This window comes from Lepus europaeus, chromosome 22 (genome assembly GCF_033115175.1).
Source record: "Lepus europaeus isolate LE1 chromosome 22, mLepTim1.pri, whole genome shotgun sequence".
In the NCBI taxonomy this organism is placed as follows: Eukaryota; Metazoa; Chordata; class Mammalia; order Lagomorpha; family Leporidae; genus Lepus; species Lepus europaeus.
In genome coordinates, this window is record NC_084848.1 from 2,761,302 (window position 1) to 2,780,473 (window position 19,172).

Genomic DNA, 19,172 nt, shown 5'->3' on the forward strand with positions numbered 1-19,172 from the left:
CAATACAAAGAGGAAAACATCCCAACAGCTCCCTGTCATAAATACTGAAGCAGGGGCTAGTGCTATGGCCTAGCAGGCTAAACTGCCGCCTGCAGTACTGGCATCCCATCTGGGTGCCGGTTCCAGTACCGGCTGCTCCTCTTCTGATACAGCTCTCTGCTATGGCCTGGGCAAGCAGTGGAAGATGGCCCAAGTCCTTGGGCCCCTGCACCCTCGTGGGAGACCTGGAGGAGGCTCCTGATTGGCGCAGCTCTGAACGTTGTAGACCAACTGGGGAGTGAATCAGCAAATGGAAGACCTCTCTCTCTCTCTCTCTCTCTCTGCCTCTCCTCTCTCTGTGTAACTCTGACTTTCAAATAAATAAATAAATCTTTAAAAAAAAAAAAACTGAAGCAAAAATTCAGAAGAAAATTGCTAACCCGAAGCAGGCAGTATATAAAAGTTAGTATGCAGGTTGGCACCGCGGCTCACTAGGCTAATGCTCCACCTGAGGCATCGGCACCCCAGGTTCTAGTCCCGGTTGGGGCACTGGATTCTGTCCTGGTTGCTCCTCTTCCAGTCCAGCTCTCTGCTGTGGCCTGGGAAGGCAGTGGAGGATGGCCCAAGTGCTTGGGCCCTGCACCCACATGGGAGACCAGGAGGAAACACCTGGCTCCTGGCTTCGGATCAGCGCAGCGCGCTGTCTGTAGCAGCCATTTGGGGGTGAACCAACGGAAAAGGAAACCTTTCTCTCTGTCTCTCTCTCTCACTAATTCTGCCTGCCAAAAAAAAAAAAAAAAAAAAACCCAAACCAAACCAGTTAGCATGCATGCTATGACAGTAAGGCAGTTTACAACCAGAATCAAACACTGCAATCCTAACATTAACGTGCTAAGGAGAAAGCCCTACAACATTTGACGAACCAGCGTGATGGGCGGGGGCCCTAGCCAGACTGTAAGACTCACGTGTGGGGTGCGATCCATTGGGCAAGACCAATGCCAGCAACAGGAGCCCCCTCTACCTGACATGCTGAAGCCACTTACTAAAAATGGAGAAAAAATAAATACATAAAAATGGGAGAACACAGGAACGCCCTCCAGTGCCTCTGTCACCCTTAGTCCTGGCTGGTGGTGGAGCGAAGTTAACCCAACAAGTAGACAGTGGCTCACATAGCACAAGAGGAAGAAAAGATCTGATTAGAAATGACAGGACTGTACAGGCAGATGCTAGTACAGAAAAAAAAAAAAAAAAAAACACCTCACCAAAATTAATAAGAAAACTCGGTAAGGCGATGGCATAATACTCAAAATCCAATAAATAGCTTTTCATGAGATTAGAAAGCGCAACTAGAAGTAGAAATGGAAAAAGTATTACCCAGTTGCAAGAGTGACAGAAACTAAAGTACTTAGGGATAAAATTAACGGAAAAGTAGAGATTTACAGAAAGTCAAAAAAATATCTTATATAAGTAAGAAAATAAACCCCAGAACCATGAGAGAGCTATCCCACCCACCAGGACAGGCAGAGGGTATCACAGTCAATCTTCCCCAAATTAACTCGTAACTTCAATGCGATTCCAATCAATTCCTGCTTCTTCTGAACTGGATGAAATCATGCTTGTGTCTACACGAGCGTTAACGTCTTACAGCAGCCAACAAAGAGCTGTCAGCCAGGGTCAGGGAGGGGAGGTGGGGGCCACGGGGCCACACACGAGCTGTTCCCCGAGGGGCACCGCCCGCGAGGCGCGCAGGAGCCTGTGCACACTCCTCGGGAGGTCCGCTCCGGCCTGCACCGGGGCTTGCCAGCCCAGGCTGAGCACAGAGCAGGCGCGGCACATGTCAAGCCAAGCTCTGGCTCTCGGGCTGTGGCGAGCGTGAAGGTTCCGGAACAGTTACGCAAAACTTCTTCCGAGCCACTCAGCCAAACTGTCTGTCTCTGGGCCTGCGGAGGGTTCTGCTGGGAGCAGTCCCGGGCAGGTCTTGCTGTGACAGTGGGCTCGTTGGTGGTGACCGGTGTGCTCAGCATGCTGATGAGTGAGCCAACGGCACGAGAGGCCGACTATCCGGGAGCAGAAGTGCGCGAGGACGCCTGGTACCTACCAAAAGCCAACAACAAGCTCGCCACAGGCAGGGAGCCTGGGTTTCCAGGAAAGCCATCCATGAACCCGCTGTCCCCCACTGCCCATGTCCCCACCAAGCTGCAGCCAGGGGCGGGCTCTGGGATCACAGCTCTACCAAGAGACCTCCTGCCCTCGCCGATGCCCGATACGCCCTTCATGCAGCTTTCTTACTTCAGTTAATAAAAGGGTTTCCGAGACTCACAACCGACTGTAAGCTCCTGTTCTATCTTCCTCTGTAACAGGGGCCGGACACCCAGAGGGAGAGGGGCACATGCCACTGGGGAAGATTCAAAGCTGCACAGGAGCCGTCACAAGGGGAAGTCACAAAGTGCTGTGGCAGCTACGTCCCAGCTTCTCAAACCTGAGAACCAAGAGGCTCTCCTGAGCTCTTCAATTACTTGTGGCAAACCCCTTCTGAATCACTAGGGCCCTGAGACAGAACAAGAGAGGCACTGAAAAGAAAAACAATTACAATGAATAGGAGGAGATTTTAAGTTCTTCCTGTTTTCATAGCACGTTACACCCATAGAACATTAGTTATTAGATTTTTATCTTAAGTAGCTCTGACATTTAAAATGTTAATTGAGTAAATAAATTGATTTATTTTTTAGCCATTCCACCTAAAAAAAAAAAAAAAGTCAAAAAGCCTCATACAGAAGAAAAGACGATCCTACAAAACAAACACAGCATGGGCTTAAGAAACTAGCAGACAACAACACGACCCCTCCATCCACACAGCCAAGTCTGACTTCTAGAAGGCAAGTGGAAATTACCTTTCAAAGACGGCAGTTTCTGAAGTTCCCTGTTATTGCTGGCACTGAACCGGGAGGAGTTCTGCCGCTTGTCTTTCTTCACTATGGGCTGCAGGACCGGCACCTTGATCTTGGTAGACACCGAAGACGGGATAGCAACAAGGCTGTTTTTCCTGCTGCTGGGAATCGGCTTCCGAAACAAAAACAGAAGAGCACGTGAGCTGGGGGATTTGAAACCCAGAGAGAAAGCCAGTCTCCTCCGCCTGACCCTGGCCAGCACGCCTGGAGGTGCCACACAGCATGGCTTACATTCCCTCCTTTTAGAACTGAGCGACGTTTGCTTTCGAGAGCTCCACAGACATACCTAGTCCCACGTCTTCCTCCAACCTTGGATTCCTAAACTTTGGTCACCTAGGCTGATGTGGGCAGCTGAATGATGGGTCCCCCGCCTCCCGGGGGTTCGCGGGACTTGTGAGTGCGTGACCTTGATTTGACAAGAGGGACTCTGTGGGTGTGAGTGAATGAAGGCTCCTGGGAGGTGCAGATGGTCCTGATGGGGCAGGATGTCACCAGACAGGTGCTCAGGAGATGGGGGCGGCCAGACAAGAGTGGACAACAGGACGAGGAGACAGGCAGGGTGACACGGCGCCACTGGCCGTGAGCAGCCAGCGGGAGCAGGTGGCGTCAGATGCTGGGAGCCTCTACAGCCTCCAGGTGGCACACAACTCTGCCCTGGGACCCCACTTTTGGCTCCAGCTCAGACTTCTGATGCCCAGAACTGAGGAGAGAAGTTCGTGTTCTTCCTGTAGGCCGCTAAGTTTGTGAAAACTCACAAACACAGGTGAGTACCTCGTAAACTACAGATTTGCCCTGCCTCTTACCACGCGGGCGAGGCTGAGCAGGTACCTCCCCCTGAGGGTCAGGAGATGCTCTTCTTCTAGCTCCTCTCCTTGCATTCACCTCTGGCTCCTGGTCCACCTGTCCATCTCCAAGCTGCATCACAACAATCAGGATGGCTCGTCTGCCCACGGCCCCGTGGAACACTCCAGCACGGGCGACAGTCGAGGGACCACACAGTACAGCCTCCAGGGGTCCCTTCCCCTGCCACCCACACAGGCCCAGGGGGACCCTGTGGAGTGCAGCCATGCCCTGCCCCTCACCCTAACGATGGTTTCCTGCCTGCACTGCCCAGCAGTGCTGGTCACCAGTAGCACTGGCAAACGCCAGCTGTCGAGTCGAGAGGGCAGAGGCTAGAGGCCACCCCTCCAGGCAGCGCTCCCTGAGCAGTGAGGAGCTGCCGTGTGACAGGGGCTCGAGAACACTCAGCCAGAGCGTTCGAGAAGAGCGCCTGGGCGGCAGGAGAATGCTGCCTGGGGACCGCGGTCCAGAACCGCTTCCCTCCCAGGCTGCAGCTTCTTCCTCAAAACACACTCTGTGGGCTCCGACCTCGACGCCTGTCATTCTTTCCATCTGACCAGGAGAGCTCGGGTCTTTCTTCCTCAAAAAACCCATCCACAACTCACCTCCGCCATGGAAATCCCCCCCGTTGAAGCTCCTCCACTGAACATCCCCTGGATGCCCCTAGAAAAACCCTAGGGCTCTCTCTCCCGTCGGCCTGCTTTCAGTGCTGTCGCACGTATTCGCACACCTGACCCCAGGTCACAGTCTGTGTCCTTTTCATCCTCCTCTAACGCGGAACACACGACGGCCTTGGTCACAATCAGGCAGAGGTGGACAGAAGCAGCCTGGCTCTCAGCAGCCAAGGTGGACGTCTAGGACATGACCCGCGGACCCTGCACGTTCTGACCCACCCCACGGGTGCCTGCAGCCCCTGACTTGCCACTCAGACGGCGCCTGCCCCGCCTCCCTCCAAGGCGTTCCCCTAGCAGTGTGCAATGAACTTCCAGCCTGGTCCCTGGCCCACGCTAACTCGTGACGGCCCCGCTCCCTCCTGCTCCACCGGCCTCACCCCACACTGGCAGAAGGGCTGCTCTGCTCTCCCTCTCCAGGGGCCCGCACGGTGCTCTGGGCCAACTCCTGGTCTGCCCTGCTATGTGTGTCCCAGGCTCAGGCACCCATCAGTGGTGGGACGGACATCTTTCTCTTGACAAGGGCCAGCAGCTCCCGGAGGCACCACAGTCCAGGCAGAGCTTCTCTGAGGAAGGCAGCCAGGGAGGCGGGCAGAGGGCTGCTCCAAGGCCGGAAGGGCCACAAGTCTGTGCTGTGCCTGCGGAGCAGTGGGCAGAGCCAGTGAGTCCAGGCCGACAGCTCCGAGCTGCCTCTCGAAGGCTCTGGCAGCCAAGTGAGGTGGTGGTGACGGCAGCAACAATGACACATCACCCAGCCTCAGGAGTGGCCCACAGACAGAGGCTGGTCCTCAGAGGGCCCATCCAGCAGCCTGAACAAGACACAAGGACGCCGCCTTAGACCAGGACATGGTGGGTGGTTGTGGACTAGAGGACACCAAGAGCGGATGTGTGGGGAGGAGGGAGCAGAGGGCATCAGAGAGAGGGACAGATGTGGGCCTGGAGGAAGCCCAAGTACGTGCCTGTCGAGTCTGACGTCCAACGTGGTGACCTAACCTGCACCAGGCCGGTCTGGAATGGAGTCCACATGGCTTAGCAAAAGGAGGAGGGGCTGGGCTCCTCTCCTTCCCTGCCTTCTTGGTTTCTTTCTGCGCCACCTGCCTTCCTCACCTCCTGTCTCCAGGGGCACCCAGGACACCCCCGTCAGAGCAGGACAGGACTCGAGTCCGTGGTATCAAAACGGTGACTGAAGCTACAGGAGTGAACCACGCTGCCTGGCAGGGACGAGAGAGAGAGGAGACAGCACTGTCCTGCGTGGGCAGCAGGCGAGGGAGGGGGGTGCCATTCAGGAAGGAAGTCAGCTCTGTGGGAACCCTCCCGGAGGCCAAACCGCCACTGGCTTCAGCAGCAGAGAGGTCCTGGCTGGGGAGGTCGGCCGCGCGGAGCAGCAGCCCCAGAAGCTGGCTGGGGCTGGGTAGGAAGCAGGAAGACCCCCGGATCCACAATGCTTTTTTTTTTTTGACAGGCAGAGTGGACAGAGAGAGAGAGAGAGAGAGAGAGAAAGGTCTTCCTTTGCTGTTGGTTCACCCTCCAATGGCCGCCGTGGCTGGCGCGCTGCGGCCGGCGCACCGTGCTGATCTGAGGCCAGGAGCCAGGTGCTTATCCTGGTCTCCCATGGGGTGCAGGGCCCAAGCACTTGGGCCATCCTCCACTGCACTCCCTGGCCACAGCAGAGAGCTGGCCTGGAAGAGGGGCAACCGAGACAGAATCCGGTGCCCCGACCAGGACTAGAACCTGGTGTGCCGGCACTGCAAGGCAGAGGATTAGCCTAGTGAGCTGCGGTGCCGGCCCACAACGCTTTTTAAAACTGGGTGGGAGTAGGCTTTTCAGCCTCTCGCTCAAGACACCCACAGCCCACATCAGAGTGCCTGGGGTGGAGTCTCAAGTCTGGCTCCTGACTCCAGCTTCCTGCTAATGTCACCCTGGGAGGCTGCAGGGATGGCTCAAGTGCCTGTGTCCCTGGCACCCCTGTGGGAGAGCATGACGAGCCCAGGACATCTGCTTGTCTGACAGCCCTGAGCTGAGCCATCTGATAGCTTTGTGTGTATCTGTGTGAAAAAGAGATCTGCAGGGGCCAGCATCGGGCAGATTAAGCAGCACTGGCATCCCATACAGGCACCGGTTCAGGTCCTGGCTGCTCCACCTCCCATACAGCTCTTGCTAATGTGCCTGGGAAAGCAGCAGATGATGGCCCAAGTGCACAGTCCCCTGCCACCTACATGAGAGACCAGGATGGAGTTCCAGGTTTCTGGCTTCCCCAGGCTATTGCAGCCATTTAGGGAGTAAACTAGCAGACGGAAGAGCAATCAATCAATATCTCTCTCTCCTGTAATTTTGCCTTTCAAACAAACAAAATAAATTGTAAAACAATAAAGAAAAGAAAGACGAAGTCGCCAAGAATCACCCTGATGGGAGGCTGCAGGCCTGGGGGCAGCAGGAAGGCCAGCAGGGTCACCAGGCGGAGGACAGAGGAAGCTGCCTGGACAGCCGGCAGCCATGAGCAGATGCTCCTACTCAGCGCCCGACACAGCACACCCACAGCCAGCGCTAACACAGAATTCTCCCCCACACCGAGTCCTCTGACAGGGAGTGACAGCCATGGCCCCGTCCTGGGTGCCTGTGGAGTGGAGGGGGGCAGGGCCAGGGCGGAACGCGGTGGGCAGCTGCCTCCCATCCTCGGAGGGCTTCATGGTGTCACAGCGCCCTTGGTTTAGTGCTCAGAGTGAGCGATGCTGCAGGCTCGAGCCTCACGGGGTCCAGGTGGATCCCACTCCTCCTCCCTATGTCCAACAGGCAAGCAACCCCAGTCGCCAGCGTCTCTCAAGCTTCTCCCCGTCTACAATTTTATAGCAGATGGACCAAATGGTCACTGCTGCCATGGCAGACGACGTGACACCCCGTGACACAGAACTAAGTGCTGCCGTCTCCAAGCCCAGCCTCCACCTGACCAGTCTCGGGGTCTGACCGCCAGTTTCCAGACAGTACAAGGACAGGGGGCCTGTGGACCACCCAGGGACGCCATCTGCCAACCTGGGCTGCGGGGGCAGCTGCGGGTTTCTGTGCCGCAGCCCCATGGATGGACTTGCTGCGGGGCCACCCTGTGTGCTGCGAGGCGTTTGCCGCCTCCTGGCCTCTGCCCCCGAGAGGCAGGCAGCACCCATCCTCAAGCTGGGAAAGTCAGAAGCCTCTGCAGACACTGTCAGTGCTCACGCGCCCTTCGAACGCGTGTGAAGATCTTGATTTCCTTAACAGCTGAAGTGCAAGGGGAAAAAAGAAAGGCAGGCCCTAAGCCGATGATGGGGAATCCAGGACACACAACCACGAACGCAGTACCTGGCCCTTAGCTACCAACCCGCCGGCTGAAGAACGGGGTGGGCAGCCGAGAACGGACCAGTGATCGGCGTATGCGCGTGGCAAGGAGCACTAAACCTCTTGCAGGTGTGGCACTAGTGCTTTGGCTCTGCTTAGGGGTCCCCTGCTCAAAGATATCCAATTCGAAATTTATGAACAAAGCACGATGGCTGAGTTTGCTTCAAACAACCCAGTGTGAGGAGGGAGTGAGGGCGAAGGCCAGGTGGACACTGATGTCCGCGGGGCTGGGCGATGGGGCCTGGGCCCACCGTGTGCTCCCCAGGTTGCAACTTGCAGGAAACTTTCGTGCCGCGCCCCCTGCTGTCAGAGCCGCCCGTCTTTCAGTAGCCATGCCAGTCACAAGCTGCCCTGGGCACCCTGAATGCTCACGTGTGCCTTCGTGACGCTCTCAACACATGCACGCTCCGGTGTGCTGCAGTTACGCTGCTTCTTGAGGGCAGTGCTGTGTCTCCTCTTCCCCGTGTTGTTCCTGTCACAATTCTGAGAGAGACAGGCACACGTGGTGTCCGTCTGCGACGCTCGCACCCGGGGAAGCACAGGCAGCGCGGCCTGGGGGAGGAGCTCGTCCACTGAGTGGTGTTCCTCCACGTGGACGGGTCAGCACCTGCTCTCTCCCTCAGTGGTAGGTCTGCTCCGTGTTCCCGTGTGTCATCTGTGTGTTCCCATGTCACCTGCGTGTTTCCATGTTATCACCTGCGTGTTTCTGTGTGTTACCTACATGTTTCCATGTGTCACCTGCATGTCTCCGTGTTATCACCCGTGTGTTCCTGTGTCACCTGCATGTCTCCGTGTTATCACATGTGTGTTCCTGTGTCACCTGCGTGACAGGTGCTCTGGTTTAACCCCATCACCTCTAGACCAAAAGGTAACATCTCTCATCCTTCCCCCACCGTGTTTTCACGCCGCTGTCAGACCTACCTCTCTAAAACCTGCAACAGACTGCTCCCCTCCTCCGTGGCTCCCTACTGCCCGAGCGTGGTCTCCGTGGCTGGCCACTGTCCCTCGGAAGCCAGCTCCTCCACCAGCAGCGGCACCCCAGCTACGCCGGCTGCATCCTGTGCGATGCCTGTGGCTTTTACCTGAAGGCCTTCTTCTTCCCCTTCTGCCCTACCCCAAGGCCCTGCAGGCCCGGCCCGGCTGCCGCTGCCACTTCCCACCCTCCCCACTCACGCAGTCACCGGGACACGGCCACTCCACACTGGGAAGGCATCTCCCAGGCGCCGACCTCACCCCTGAGTGCGGCTGTTTCCACAGGGCAGGGGCTGCCCCACCTCCCGCTCTGTGCTCGAGAGCAGGCCGACTCCCTCCACAGAGCCACGGTCCCTGAATCTCCATGCCGTGGGCCACCTGGCCCGTGACAAACCCGAGCTCTGTGTGTCTCCTCAGAGCTTTGAACAAAGTGCATTTTGACCAGAACAGTGTGGCGCTGCTGCCAGGATAAGCAGCCTGAGCAGTGGAAGAAGCATTCAAGGGGGTGGGAAGCCCCGTGTCAACCAGCAGCGCTGGGACACCCGGGCCACAGTGCGATCAGACCCTCACCACACAACACACAAAGTGCGGCGGACACCTGGACAGGAGAGCTAAAACCGTCAAACTCTTTTCTGACCTTGGGTCTGACTGTGGGTTCCTAGTCATGACTCCAAAAGCATGACTGAAGAAAAAACATATAAATTGGACTTTGCAAATTTAAAAATTTTCATGCATCAAAAGACACTATCAAGAAAGTGAAAAAAAAAAAAAGACTCACGAAAATGGATAACAGCTTCTCTTCTGATCTACCTCCCTGCTATGGCCTGGGAAAGCAGCGGAAGATGGCCCAAGTCCTTGGGCCCCTGCACCTGCATGGGAGACCCAGAAGAAGCTCCTGGCTCCTGGCTTTGGATTAGCCCAGCTCTGGCGATCTGGGGAGTGAACCAGTGGATGGAGTACTTTTCTCTCTGTCTGTAACCCTCTCAAAATAAATAAATAAAATCTTTAATTAAAAAAATAAAATAAATGGAAAATAAGTGCGAGTCAGGGTGTGGAGCAATGGCAACCCTGGTGGAAGGCTGGTGGATGGCTAGCAGGGACGTAAAACGAGGCAGCTACTGTGGAAAAGTCCAGAGGTTCTTCGGGAAGTTAAACATCAAACTGCCGTGTGGGCCAGCAATCCCACTCCCAGGGTAACCCGAAGAACTGGGTAGGCGTCCAAACAAAAACGTGTGCATGGAAGTCCACAGCAACCAGAAGGCAGAAGCAACCCACACGTCCGTTAGCTCAGGACACAAACTGTGGTCTATCCAAATGACAGAGCATCATTGAGCCACGAGAAGGTATGAAGTTCTGACACCTGCTACAGCATCTAAGGGCCTTGAAAACATTTTGTGCCGTGGGGGAAGCCACGCAGAGAAGGCCACCGTCACAATTCCATTTATAGGAGCTATCCGGACAGGCAGATCCAGAGAGAGAGCAGGGTGGTGGCCACCAGGGGCTGGGGTGCGGAGACACAGACTGCCTCACGGGCCCAGGCCTTCCTTTCAGGGTGAGGGAAGTGCTCTGAAAGCAGGCGGTGCTGCAGGCTGCGCTGCCCCGACCCCTCAATTCTTCCAGGCTTACTGTTAAAAACAGCACAGGCGGGCCGGTGCCGTGGCTCAACAGGCTCATCCTCCACCTTGTGGCGCCGGCACACCGGGTTCTAGTCCCGGTTGGGGCACCGGATTCTATCCCGGTTGCCCCTCTTCCAGGCCAGCTCTCTGCTATGGCCCAGGAGGGCAGTGGAGGATGGCCCAAGTGCTTGGGCCCCGCACCTGCATGGGAGACCAGGAGAAGCACCTGGCTCCTGGCTTCGGATCAGCGCAGTGTGCCAGCCACAGCGGCCATTGGAGGGTGAACCAACGGCAAAAAGGAAGATCTTTGTCTCTCTCTCTCACTATCCACTCTGCCTGTCAAACAAAAACAAAACAAACAAAACCCAAACAGCACAGGCACCTCGAGTGCCAAAGCTGGGTGGGACTCGGGAGGGTCCACTGGTCTCGGGCACAGAGAAGGCACCGACGCTGGCCGAGCCTTCAGTGAGACGGCAGGAGCACTTCCTGAGGTCGGGGGTTTAGTCAAGACGCTCAGCTCAGCGTCTTCCTTAGAACGACAGGAAATCCTTACGGAGACGTAGGATGCTGTGTAGCCACCTGGCGTGGGTGAAACCTAAGAAAGGTGAAGTTCGTCCTTGGCTGTCGCTCTCCGGCATGGAGGCTCTGGGGAGCTTTGTTTTCACTCACTGAGGGAGAGAGACCCCAGAGGTACTTCAGCTTCCTTACGCCTGGCTAATCTCAGGAGCCTGTGTAGCAGGTTTAGCACAGCTTGTCAAACACACACCAGGACAGCCCCCCTTCCCTTCAAGGCGCTGCCGAGAGCTGGTGGCTCCGCAGATCGCCGAGTGGGCACTGGGTTTCTGGGTAACATGGGCAGCCCAGCGATGAGCTGAGGCGCTATGGGAGGCAGCTGCTGGCCGGTCCTCCCCTGCCCTCCCCGGGCTCTTTACTGCAGAGACACTGGCCGCAGGGAAGGGGCTATGCGAGGCCCCGGAGGCAGGCACTGGCAAGGAGGGCCTCAGGAAAGCACAGGTGAAGGCGCCAGTCCACGTGGCGAGCCGAGGGGGCCACCCAGGCTCTCAACCCCAGGCCGAGGATTAGGGTCCCAGCCAGGGCAGCTGAGCCACTGTTCCCAGCCTGACAGGTGCGTGGAGGTGCAGAGGTATGGGGTACTGCTTGCCGCAGGGCACAAAGGCCTCTCCTCCCGTCTTCTCCAGCTTCCAACACACAATGGCTGCACCTCCAACACAGAAGGAACAAGATGCTAGAGGCTTCCCTGACCCTTGGGAAAATGTGCCACCATGCAGCTTCTGACATGCGCTACGTCACACCTGGATGTCCAAGTGCCTGGTGGGCACTGCCCCTCCACAACCTCCTGTGCCGCCAGGCAACAGCAGCCCTACAAACATGGGATGCACGCTGGTCCATGCTGCCTGCCAGCGTCTCTAATTTGAAATATTTCATTCAGTTGGGTTGATGATGTGGCGTAGTGGGCTAAGTATCCACTTGTGGCACCAGCATCCCATATGGGCGCCAGTTCACATCCTGGCTGCTCCTCTTCCCAATCCAGCTCTCTGCTGTGGCCTGGGAAAGCAGCTGAAGATGGCCCAAGTGCTTGGGCCCCTGCACCTGGGTGGGAGACCCAGAAGAAGCTCCTGGCTCCAGACTTTGGATCAGCCCAGCTCTGGCCATTATGGCCATTTGGGGAGGGAACCAGCAGGTGGAAAACCTCTCTCTGTAACTCTGCCTCTCAAATAAATACACAAAACTTAAAAAAAAAAAAAAAAAAAAAGAGAACTATTTTGTTCAGTCAGTCACTCTGGACGTCTCACCATGTAAGGGATTAGCACACTAAACACGCAGCTCCTTCCCTTCACCCGGACGCTGCAATCCCACAAACTCACAACCTGGCACGAGTCGGGCAGGCAAGCGCTGCGCTCTCCATAGCTTCGAGACAGTGCGTCAAGTCCTGCCAAAGCACAAGCAGTGCTGGTCTCAGGTTAAAGGTTCAAGGGCAGACACCCCTAGGGTGGCACCTGTCAGTCTCCTGTCACAGCGTTTCTCTGAGCACTGACCCTGATGTGGACTCCACCAGGCAGAGCTGGAAGCTACAGCCTCTGGCTACATCTGGGCCTTCGCCTGTTCTGCTGGTCAGGTTTGACTGGAACACCGCCAGGTCTGTTTGCTTGCCTACTGTCTACCGCGGCTCTCTGGCTGCAGCAGCAGAGCTGAGTGGTTGTGACAGAAACCGAATGCTCCCCAGGCCTGGAGTGTCTTCCACCTGACCATGGCAGAAAGCTCGGCTGACCCCTGGGCCAGGCCAACGACTCCTGCTGAGAGGCAGACAGAAGGCAGAGCAGGACAGACCGCCCCATCAAGGCTGCCAGGAAGCCACATTTATCAGCAAACCTCCGGAGCCCCCCTCACCAGTGACAGCAAAGGGAGCTACCGCCTCCAGCAGCAGGAGGTTCAGGTCGGCACGTGGAGTCACGGGTGCACCCCACGACAAGAGCACTGTGCAGAAGCTCAGGGGACAAGGCAGGTGAGCTCCCACAGAGTCCCCCGGAAACTAAGGCCCGGACACTGGGTACAGGAGAGGGCGGGAGAGAGCCATGGGGCTGAAGGGAGGACGTTAATTTCTGTCTGAATACTGACCCGCCCAAGGTCACCACACCCCCCTGCAGAACACTGGCAAACTGGTTGTCCATCAGAGCCAACAAAGGTGTTCTCCCGAGAAACCCAACTGTCTGGGAAAAGCCAAGGCTGCTGGTACAGCAGCAGCCGCCCCTCAAAGCAAAGCTCTCTGCAATCCACCTTTAGGCACCAAAAGGCATGGAGCCAGTTCCCAGCTAAGGTGTTTTTTTTTTTTTTTAATTAAAAAATTATTTATTTTCATTTTATTTGAAAGTCGAAGAGTTAGAGATAGGCGGAGCTCTTTCCTCTGCTGGCTCCCTCTTCAAAATGTCCAGAACAGCCAGCACTGGGCCCAGCTGAAGCCAGGAGCCCTGAACTCAATCTGAACTCCCATGTGGGTGGCAGGGACCCAAGTACTTGCGCCATCACCTGCTGCTCCGAGGGCGCACGTGGCAGGAAGCTGCATTGGAAGTGGAACAGCCAGGACTTGAACCAGCACTCTGATGTGGGATGCAAGCACGCCAAGCGCAAACGCCCACCCCACCAGCGGAGGCTTTTAAACCAAGGTCAGTACCGAGCTCACTGCCGGCTGTGCTGGCGCCTCGGCCTTGCCTGTGTGAGCGAAGATGGCAATCTGAGAAAAGGCGAAGTCCTCAGGCTGGAATCCCCGGCAAGGCCCCCGAGGCCTCTACACTCGGATCAGCTCCTTCCGTGCTCAGACCCCTGCCCCCAAAGCTCCCATCCCACTCAGAATGCAAATCCCAAAGCCCCACTGACGGATGCTTACAAGACCCTACGCCACCTGCCTGCGCTCACCTCTCACTTCACCTCCCCACTCTCCCACCCCCTTCTCAGCCGACTGCACTGGCGGCCACATCCGGCTCCTCCTGCCTCAGCCCTCTGCAGCGGCTGCTGTCCCTGGCAGGATCGGCTCCTCGCTGACGTTCAGGGGTCACCTCTAACCTCACGCCCTCACTGAGACCTCCCCCAGGAGCCCCCAGAGTCCAGCAGAGCGGCTGCCAGAGGCGGCCAGCCCCACCAGGGGTGCCTGGCAGTACTGGCGGTCACCCTGGGGCCCCTGCTCTGCAAACTCATGCGATGCTGTCCTCTTGCTGCAGCGGGACTGCCCCCAGGACCCAGCTCTCACGCCCTCACTGAAGGCACTCCACGCAGGCACTCCGTTCTATTCAGCGCTAGGTACCCAGCACCTGTGACCATGCCCAGGACACGGGGGGGGGGGACCTCAATGGACCTGATGGACCCCCTGCAGGACAGCCAAGATCAGGGAAGCAGAAAGGGCGCCTGGCCCAGCCCACCTTGCAGCCCACAGCGCCCCTCCCCGTCAGAAGTGTGAAGGAGGCTCTCTGGTGGCACTCAGGTCAGCGTGACCCCTCTCCTTGGTGAGGCCACTCTGACCCCCTGGAGCAGGCCTGAGTATGCAGTGCGCTGATGGCGGAAACGCAACTTCTTTATTTATTTTTAAGCGTATGTGTTTCGACTCGAAAATAAGAGAAAGGGTCTAGAAAGAGACGGACCGGAAGGACACAGGTGTGACTTGGAGTCCTCTCCAGGCCCCGCCCAGCTGGGAAATGGCGCTTTCCCGGGGTGAGGACCTGAAGCAGACTGCGTGGGGGACACGGCCTGCCTCCTGGGTCGCCGCCAAGCTCCCCTCTCCTGTCTCTTTCTCCTAATTTTATCTTCTTCCCTCTCTTTTGTCCATTTGTGTCTTCTTTTCCTTTACATTTAACTTGGAAGTCTGACCTTTTACAGTGACAACTAAGAATTCAGTTAAATGCACACACACTGGCATGTGGAAGACACCCTGAGGTCTACAACGGGAAGACCGTCCGTGAGGCTGGGGCTGCCCTGTCCGTGAGGCTGGGCTGTCCTGCATCTGATGCCATCCGGGCATCAGGCCACCAGGCCTGGCCGAGAGGCGGCCAGTGTGACCAAGGCACTGGAGGTTTTTGCTTAGTTAGATGTTAATTCCCATTCATTTGGATTAGAATGAAATAGCCAGGGCAGGTCTACCACCCTCAGAGCTGCCAGGTACGCTGGGCTCCTGGGCACAGCAGCACTGGGTCAGAGCTAACACTCGCAGGCTGCAGAGTCCGAAACCGAACTTTCAGGGCACTGATAAACCTTATTAAAAAAAAAAAAAAGTACACAAGATGCAGGAAAATCCAACTCTGAGCGTTCCACCCTGGAGCTGGATTCTGGGCCTGCTCTCTGCCTCCCCCAGGTGGAGGAGGATGGCAGTCCTCTCTGCACCTGGGCAGCAGCACCATGGCGGTTCTCAAACCCGGCAGGGTGCCAGCACTGCCAGGAACACGCCAGGGGTCACCACGACCCGCGGCAGCTGCTCAGTGGTTAAGGCAGCAGTGGGGAGGCCTCTGGTGGCTGAAATCTTCCAGCGACTTCCTCCGTGGCCGGGGCCTCACCCAGCTCCCCACGCCCTTCTCCGGCTGCAGCCTCGGCGGGACCGAAAGGCTGCCTCACTCACCTGGCGGCTGCTCCAAGACAGCACCGCCTTCCCCAGCTGGGAAACCTGCAGTTACTTCCTATCAGTCACTCAGGAACTTTCTAGAATTTCGTGCCATGGAATGAGTTTTCACTAAAGGGGGCGGAGAGTGCTGAGTGATCCTTGCTGCTGGCTTCCACTGCAGCACGCAGCCCCGGAGCAAGGCGCCTTCGGGAATGCTGGGACTTGACGGTGAGCCTGGGTCTGCTCAGGTCAGGGGTGGGGAGTGTGCGGCCCTGCCAAGGCTACTGCAGGTGGGACTCGGAACCCAATGAATCTAGTCTGCTCACTTTGAGGCTGATGGCTTTGCATGGCCTGCAGATGATGTCCTAAATACCCAAATGGCCCCTGGCAGAAAACAGGTTCCTGACCCTTGGCTTAGGCACTTGGAAGCCCCTGATTCTTACCCAGTGCCCACCTGCTCTTCCCATGAGATGGGCGACATCTGTCCCATCCATCCAGTGGCAGCAAGTAAGGAGGAACGGGGCCAGCATGTCACAGGTGATGCACACAGCCTGTGTGCAACACGTTAGGACTATGTCACTATTACCATTACTACCACCACTATTTGAGAGGTGAGGGGTAGGAGTGGAAAGAGACTGAGAGACCCACAGAGCCACCCACTGGTTCACTCACCAAGTGCCTGCAACGGCCTCCAGCTGGGGCCAAGCCAACAGCCAGGATATCTCCTACAATGGTGGTAGAACCCAGACCCTGCGCCATCATGGCTGCCTCTCAGGATGTGTGCTGGCGGGAAGCTGGAGGCGGGAGCCAGAGTAGATATTGAATCCAGGTTCACTGACAGTGGACACAGCATCCTAGTCAGTCATGACTGCTAGGCCAGATGTCCACCCCTACTTACTCTTGTGTCCATCACAGGCCTCAGCAGAGCACTTGCTCAAAACAAAGCTGTAGCTGTCTAACTAAAACACTGACATACATGTGCCTCTGTTCTGCTGGGACATGTTACCAAAACAAACTTAAATTTTAAGAAATACAGAGCACTTGGGGCCGGCGCTGTGGCGTAGCAGTGCCGACATCCCATAATGGGCACCGGTTCGAGTCCTGGCTGCTCCACTTCCTATCCAGCTCTCTGCCAGGCCTAGGAAATCAGTAGAAGATGGCCAAGTCCTTGGGCTCTTCCACCTGTGTGGGAGACCCGGCAGAAGCTCCTGGCTCTGGATCAGTGTAGCTCCGGCCGTTGCAGCCATCTGGGGAGTGAACCAGCAGATGCAAGACCTCCCTCTCTCTGCCTCTGACTCTCTGTAACTCTGCCTTTCAAATAAATAAATAAATCTTTCTAAAACAAAATCATACGGAAACCTTATATTTAAAAGGAAAACCACTTTGAAGGGCAATAAGTTAAAATAAGATCATATGAAACTATAATTTTTACTAAGATCTTATAAGACTATATTTTTTCTACTAAGTACATAAAAGCCAAAAACAAAATCTTCTATTTTGTAAAACTTTCATTAAGACACTACAGAAGGACCTGAGTACCATAATCTTCTGCTTCAGAATAATGCTACTTACTTAAATTACATTGAGTGAAAATTCTGCTTTAAAATTCCCTTAGGAGACCAAAAAAGGCGATAAGGAAATAAGCCTCTTAATGAAAGAAAATTTTTTTGTGCTAATTTACAGTATCAGAAAAATCAGCAACCTAATTGATTTGAGGCTCTCCTCTTCCCTGAGCGCTTTAGAACCTGCAACCAAATACTTCCTGGGCCGAGGTCCTGTGCGCACGGGCCGTGCTGGGAGTCGGTTCAGCTGCCGTCCCCAACAGCTTCATCAGCTTGGGGAGCCAATTCACAGGTGAAAGCAGGCGGCCCGAGGCAGTGTAAATGGCAAACAACGGGCACCGCGAGTGCTTTAACTTAAAATACGGAAGAAATATGGCTTCCCTGAAATTTCAGAATAGACAACCCGAGTCGGAGCTGAAAGATGAAAGGGGGAGAAGACTATTCTCAAACAGCGCTTCTCCAAGTGTGGGCTGGGGGCCCAGAGCTGGGGTTCTCTGGGACCTCTCAGGAGTCCACAGGGCCAAATGTGTGTTTATGCTAACACTAAGACACGATTTCCCGTCCTGCCCTGCCCGTCACTACCTGGAGCTCTCCACAGGCTCCATCTGTGTCAGCAGAACAGGAGGCAGGACAGCCTCTACCTATCACGCCAGACGTTACAGCATGGCAAAACACGCAGCAATGCCTCTCTTCCCAGTGGGGTTTTTAATTTTCATATAAATATTATTTGCATTAATGTGTAACGGGAATTGTCATCATTAGATAAATTAATGAATATTGTAACGATTCCAGGTCTGATTTCTATCAGAACATAGACACAGCCTGCCCAGCAGCCCTCTGGAGCTCTCCACACCGTGAGGAGTGCAAAGGCATGATCCCCTCTGGTTTGGGCGCTGCTGTGCCACAGCAGACACCACATCCAGATGACTGCGGGTCAGGCAGGCTTTGTAAGCAGATGTACCATGGGAGGGGGGGGGGGGCGTCTTTTAAGCATGGTGGCCCAGCAGGGGGCGACTCTGTCCACCAGGAGACATTCCCCAATGTCTGGAATCCTTAGTTGCTACTGGTGTCTAGTGGGTAAGGCCAAGGATGCTGACGAAAACCCTACAAAGTGCTGGACCCCACAAAAAAGGCTCAGGCCTCACACGCACACGCTGGGCCTGGGATTGCTGGGTCAGCCTCCAGCACAGGACAGTAGTGGGGGCGCGCATGGGGCGGCTGAGAGAGGAACCCACTGCTTCTGCGCAGCCCAGCACAGCAGGCCCAGGGCAGCACCTCCTGACCAGGTCAAGGCTGGGACCCACGGCCACCCTCCTGCCTGCAGCGCCGCCACCTCTCCTCACACCCTGCTCTGGGCACCTCACACCCGCGCCCAGCCAGCTCTCCTCACACCTGCCCCCTGCACACCTCTCCTCACACCCGCCCCACCCACCTCTCCTCACACCCGCGCCCCGCCCACCTCTCCTCACACCCTGCTCTGGGCACCTCACACCCGCCCCCTGCACACCTCTCCTCACACCCGCGCCCCAGCCAGTTCTCCTCACACCCACCTCTCCTCACACCTGCGCCCCGCCCACCTCTCCTCACACCCGCGCCCAGCCAGCTCTCCTCACACCCACCTCTCCTCACACCCACCCCACCCACCTCTCCTCACACCCGCGCCCCGCCCACCTCTCCTCACATCCACCCCACCCACCTCTCCTCACACCATGCCCCCCCACCTCTCCTCACACCTGCGCCCCGCCCACCTCTCCTCACACCCGCGCCCAGCCAGCTCTCCTCACACCCACCTCTCCTCACACCCACCCCACCCACCTCTCCTCACACGCCCCGCCCACCTCTCCTCACACCCGCCCCGCCCACCTCTCCTCACACCCGCGCCCAGCCAGCTCTCCTCACACCCACCTCTCCTCACACCCACCCCACCCACCTCTCCTCACACGCCCCGCCCACCTCTCCTCACACCCGCCCCGCCCACCTCTCCTCACACCCGCCCCACCCACCTCTCCTCACACCATGCCCCTCCCACCTCTCCTCACACCCGCGCCCCGCCCACCTCTCCTCACACCCGCGCCCCTCCCACCTCTCCTCACACGCCCCGCCCACCTCTCCTCACA

At 56.7% G+C, this 19,172-nt stretch overlaps 1 protein-coding gene across 5 annotated transcripts in view; it reads right to left on the reverse strand.

The window, feature by feature from the left end:
- The window catches only part of PPP2R5C (protein phosphatase 2 regulatory subunit B'gamma), a 155,825-nt gene that overhangs the window by 131,553 nt on the left and 5,100 nt on the right, over window positions 1-19,172 (reverse strand). For all 5 annotated transcript variants that reach the window (XM_062181774.1, XM_062181773.1, XM_062181777.1 and 2 more), the window contains exon 3: window positions 2,871-3,039. In XM_062181774.1, coding sequence (XP_062037758.1) covers window positions 2,871-3,039 — 169 coding nt within the window. The remainder of the gene's footprint in view (window positions 1-2,870; window positions 3,040-19,172) is intronic.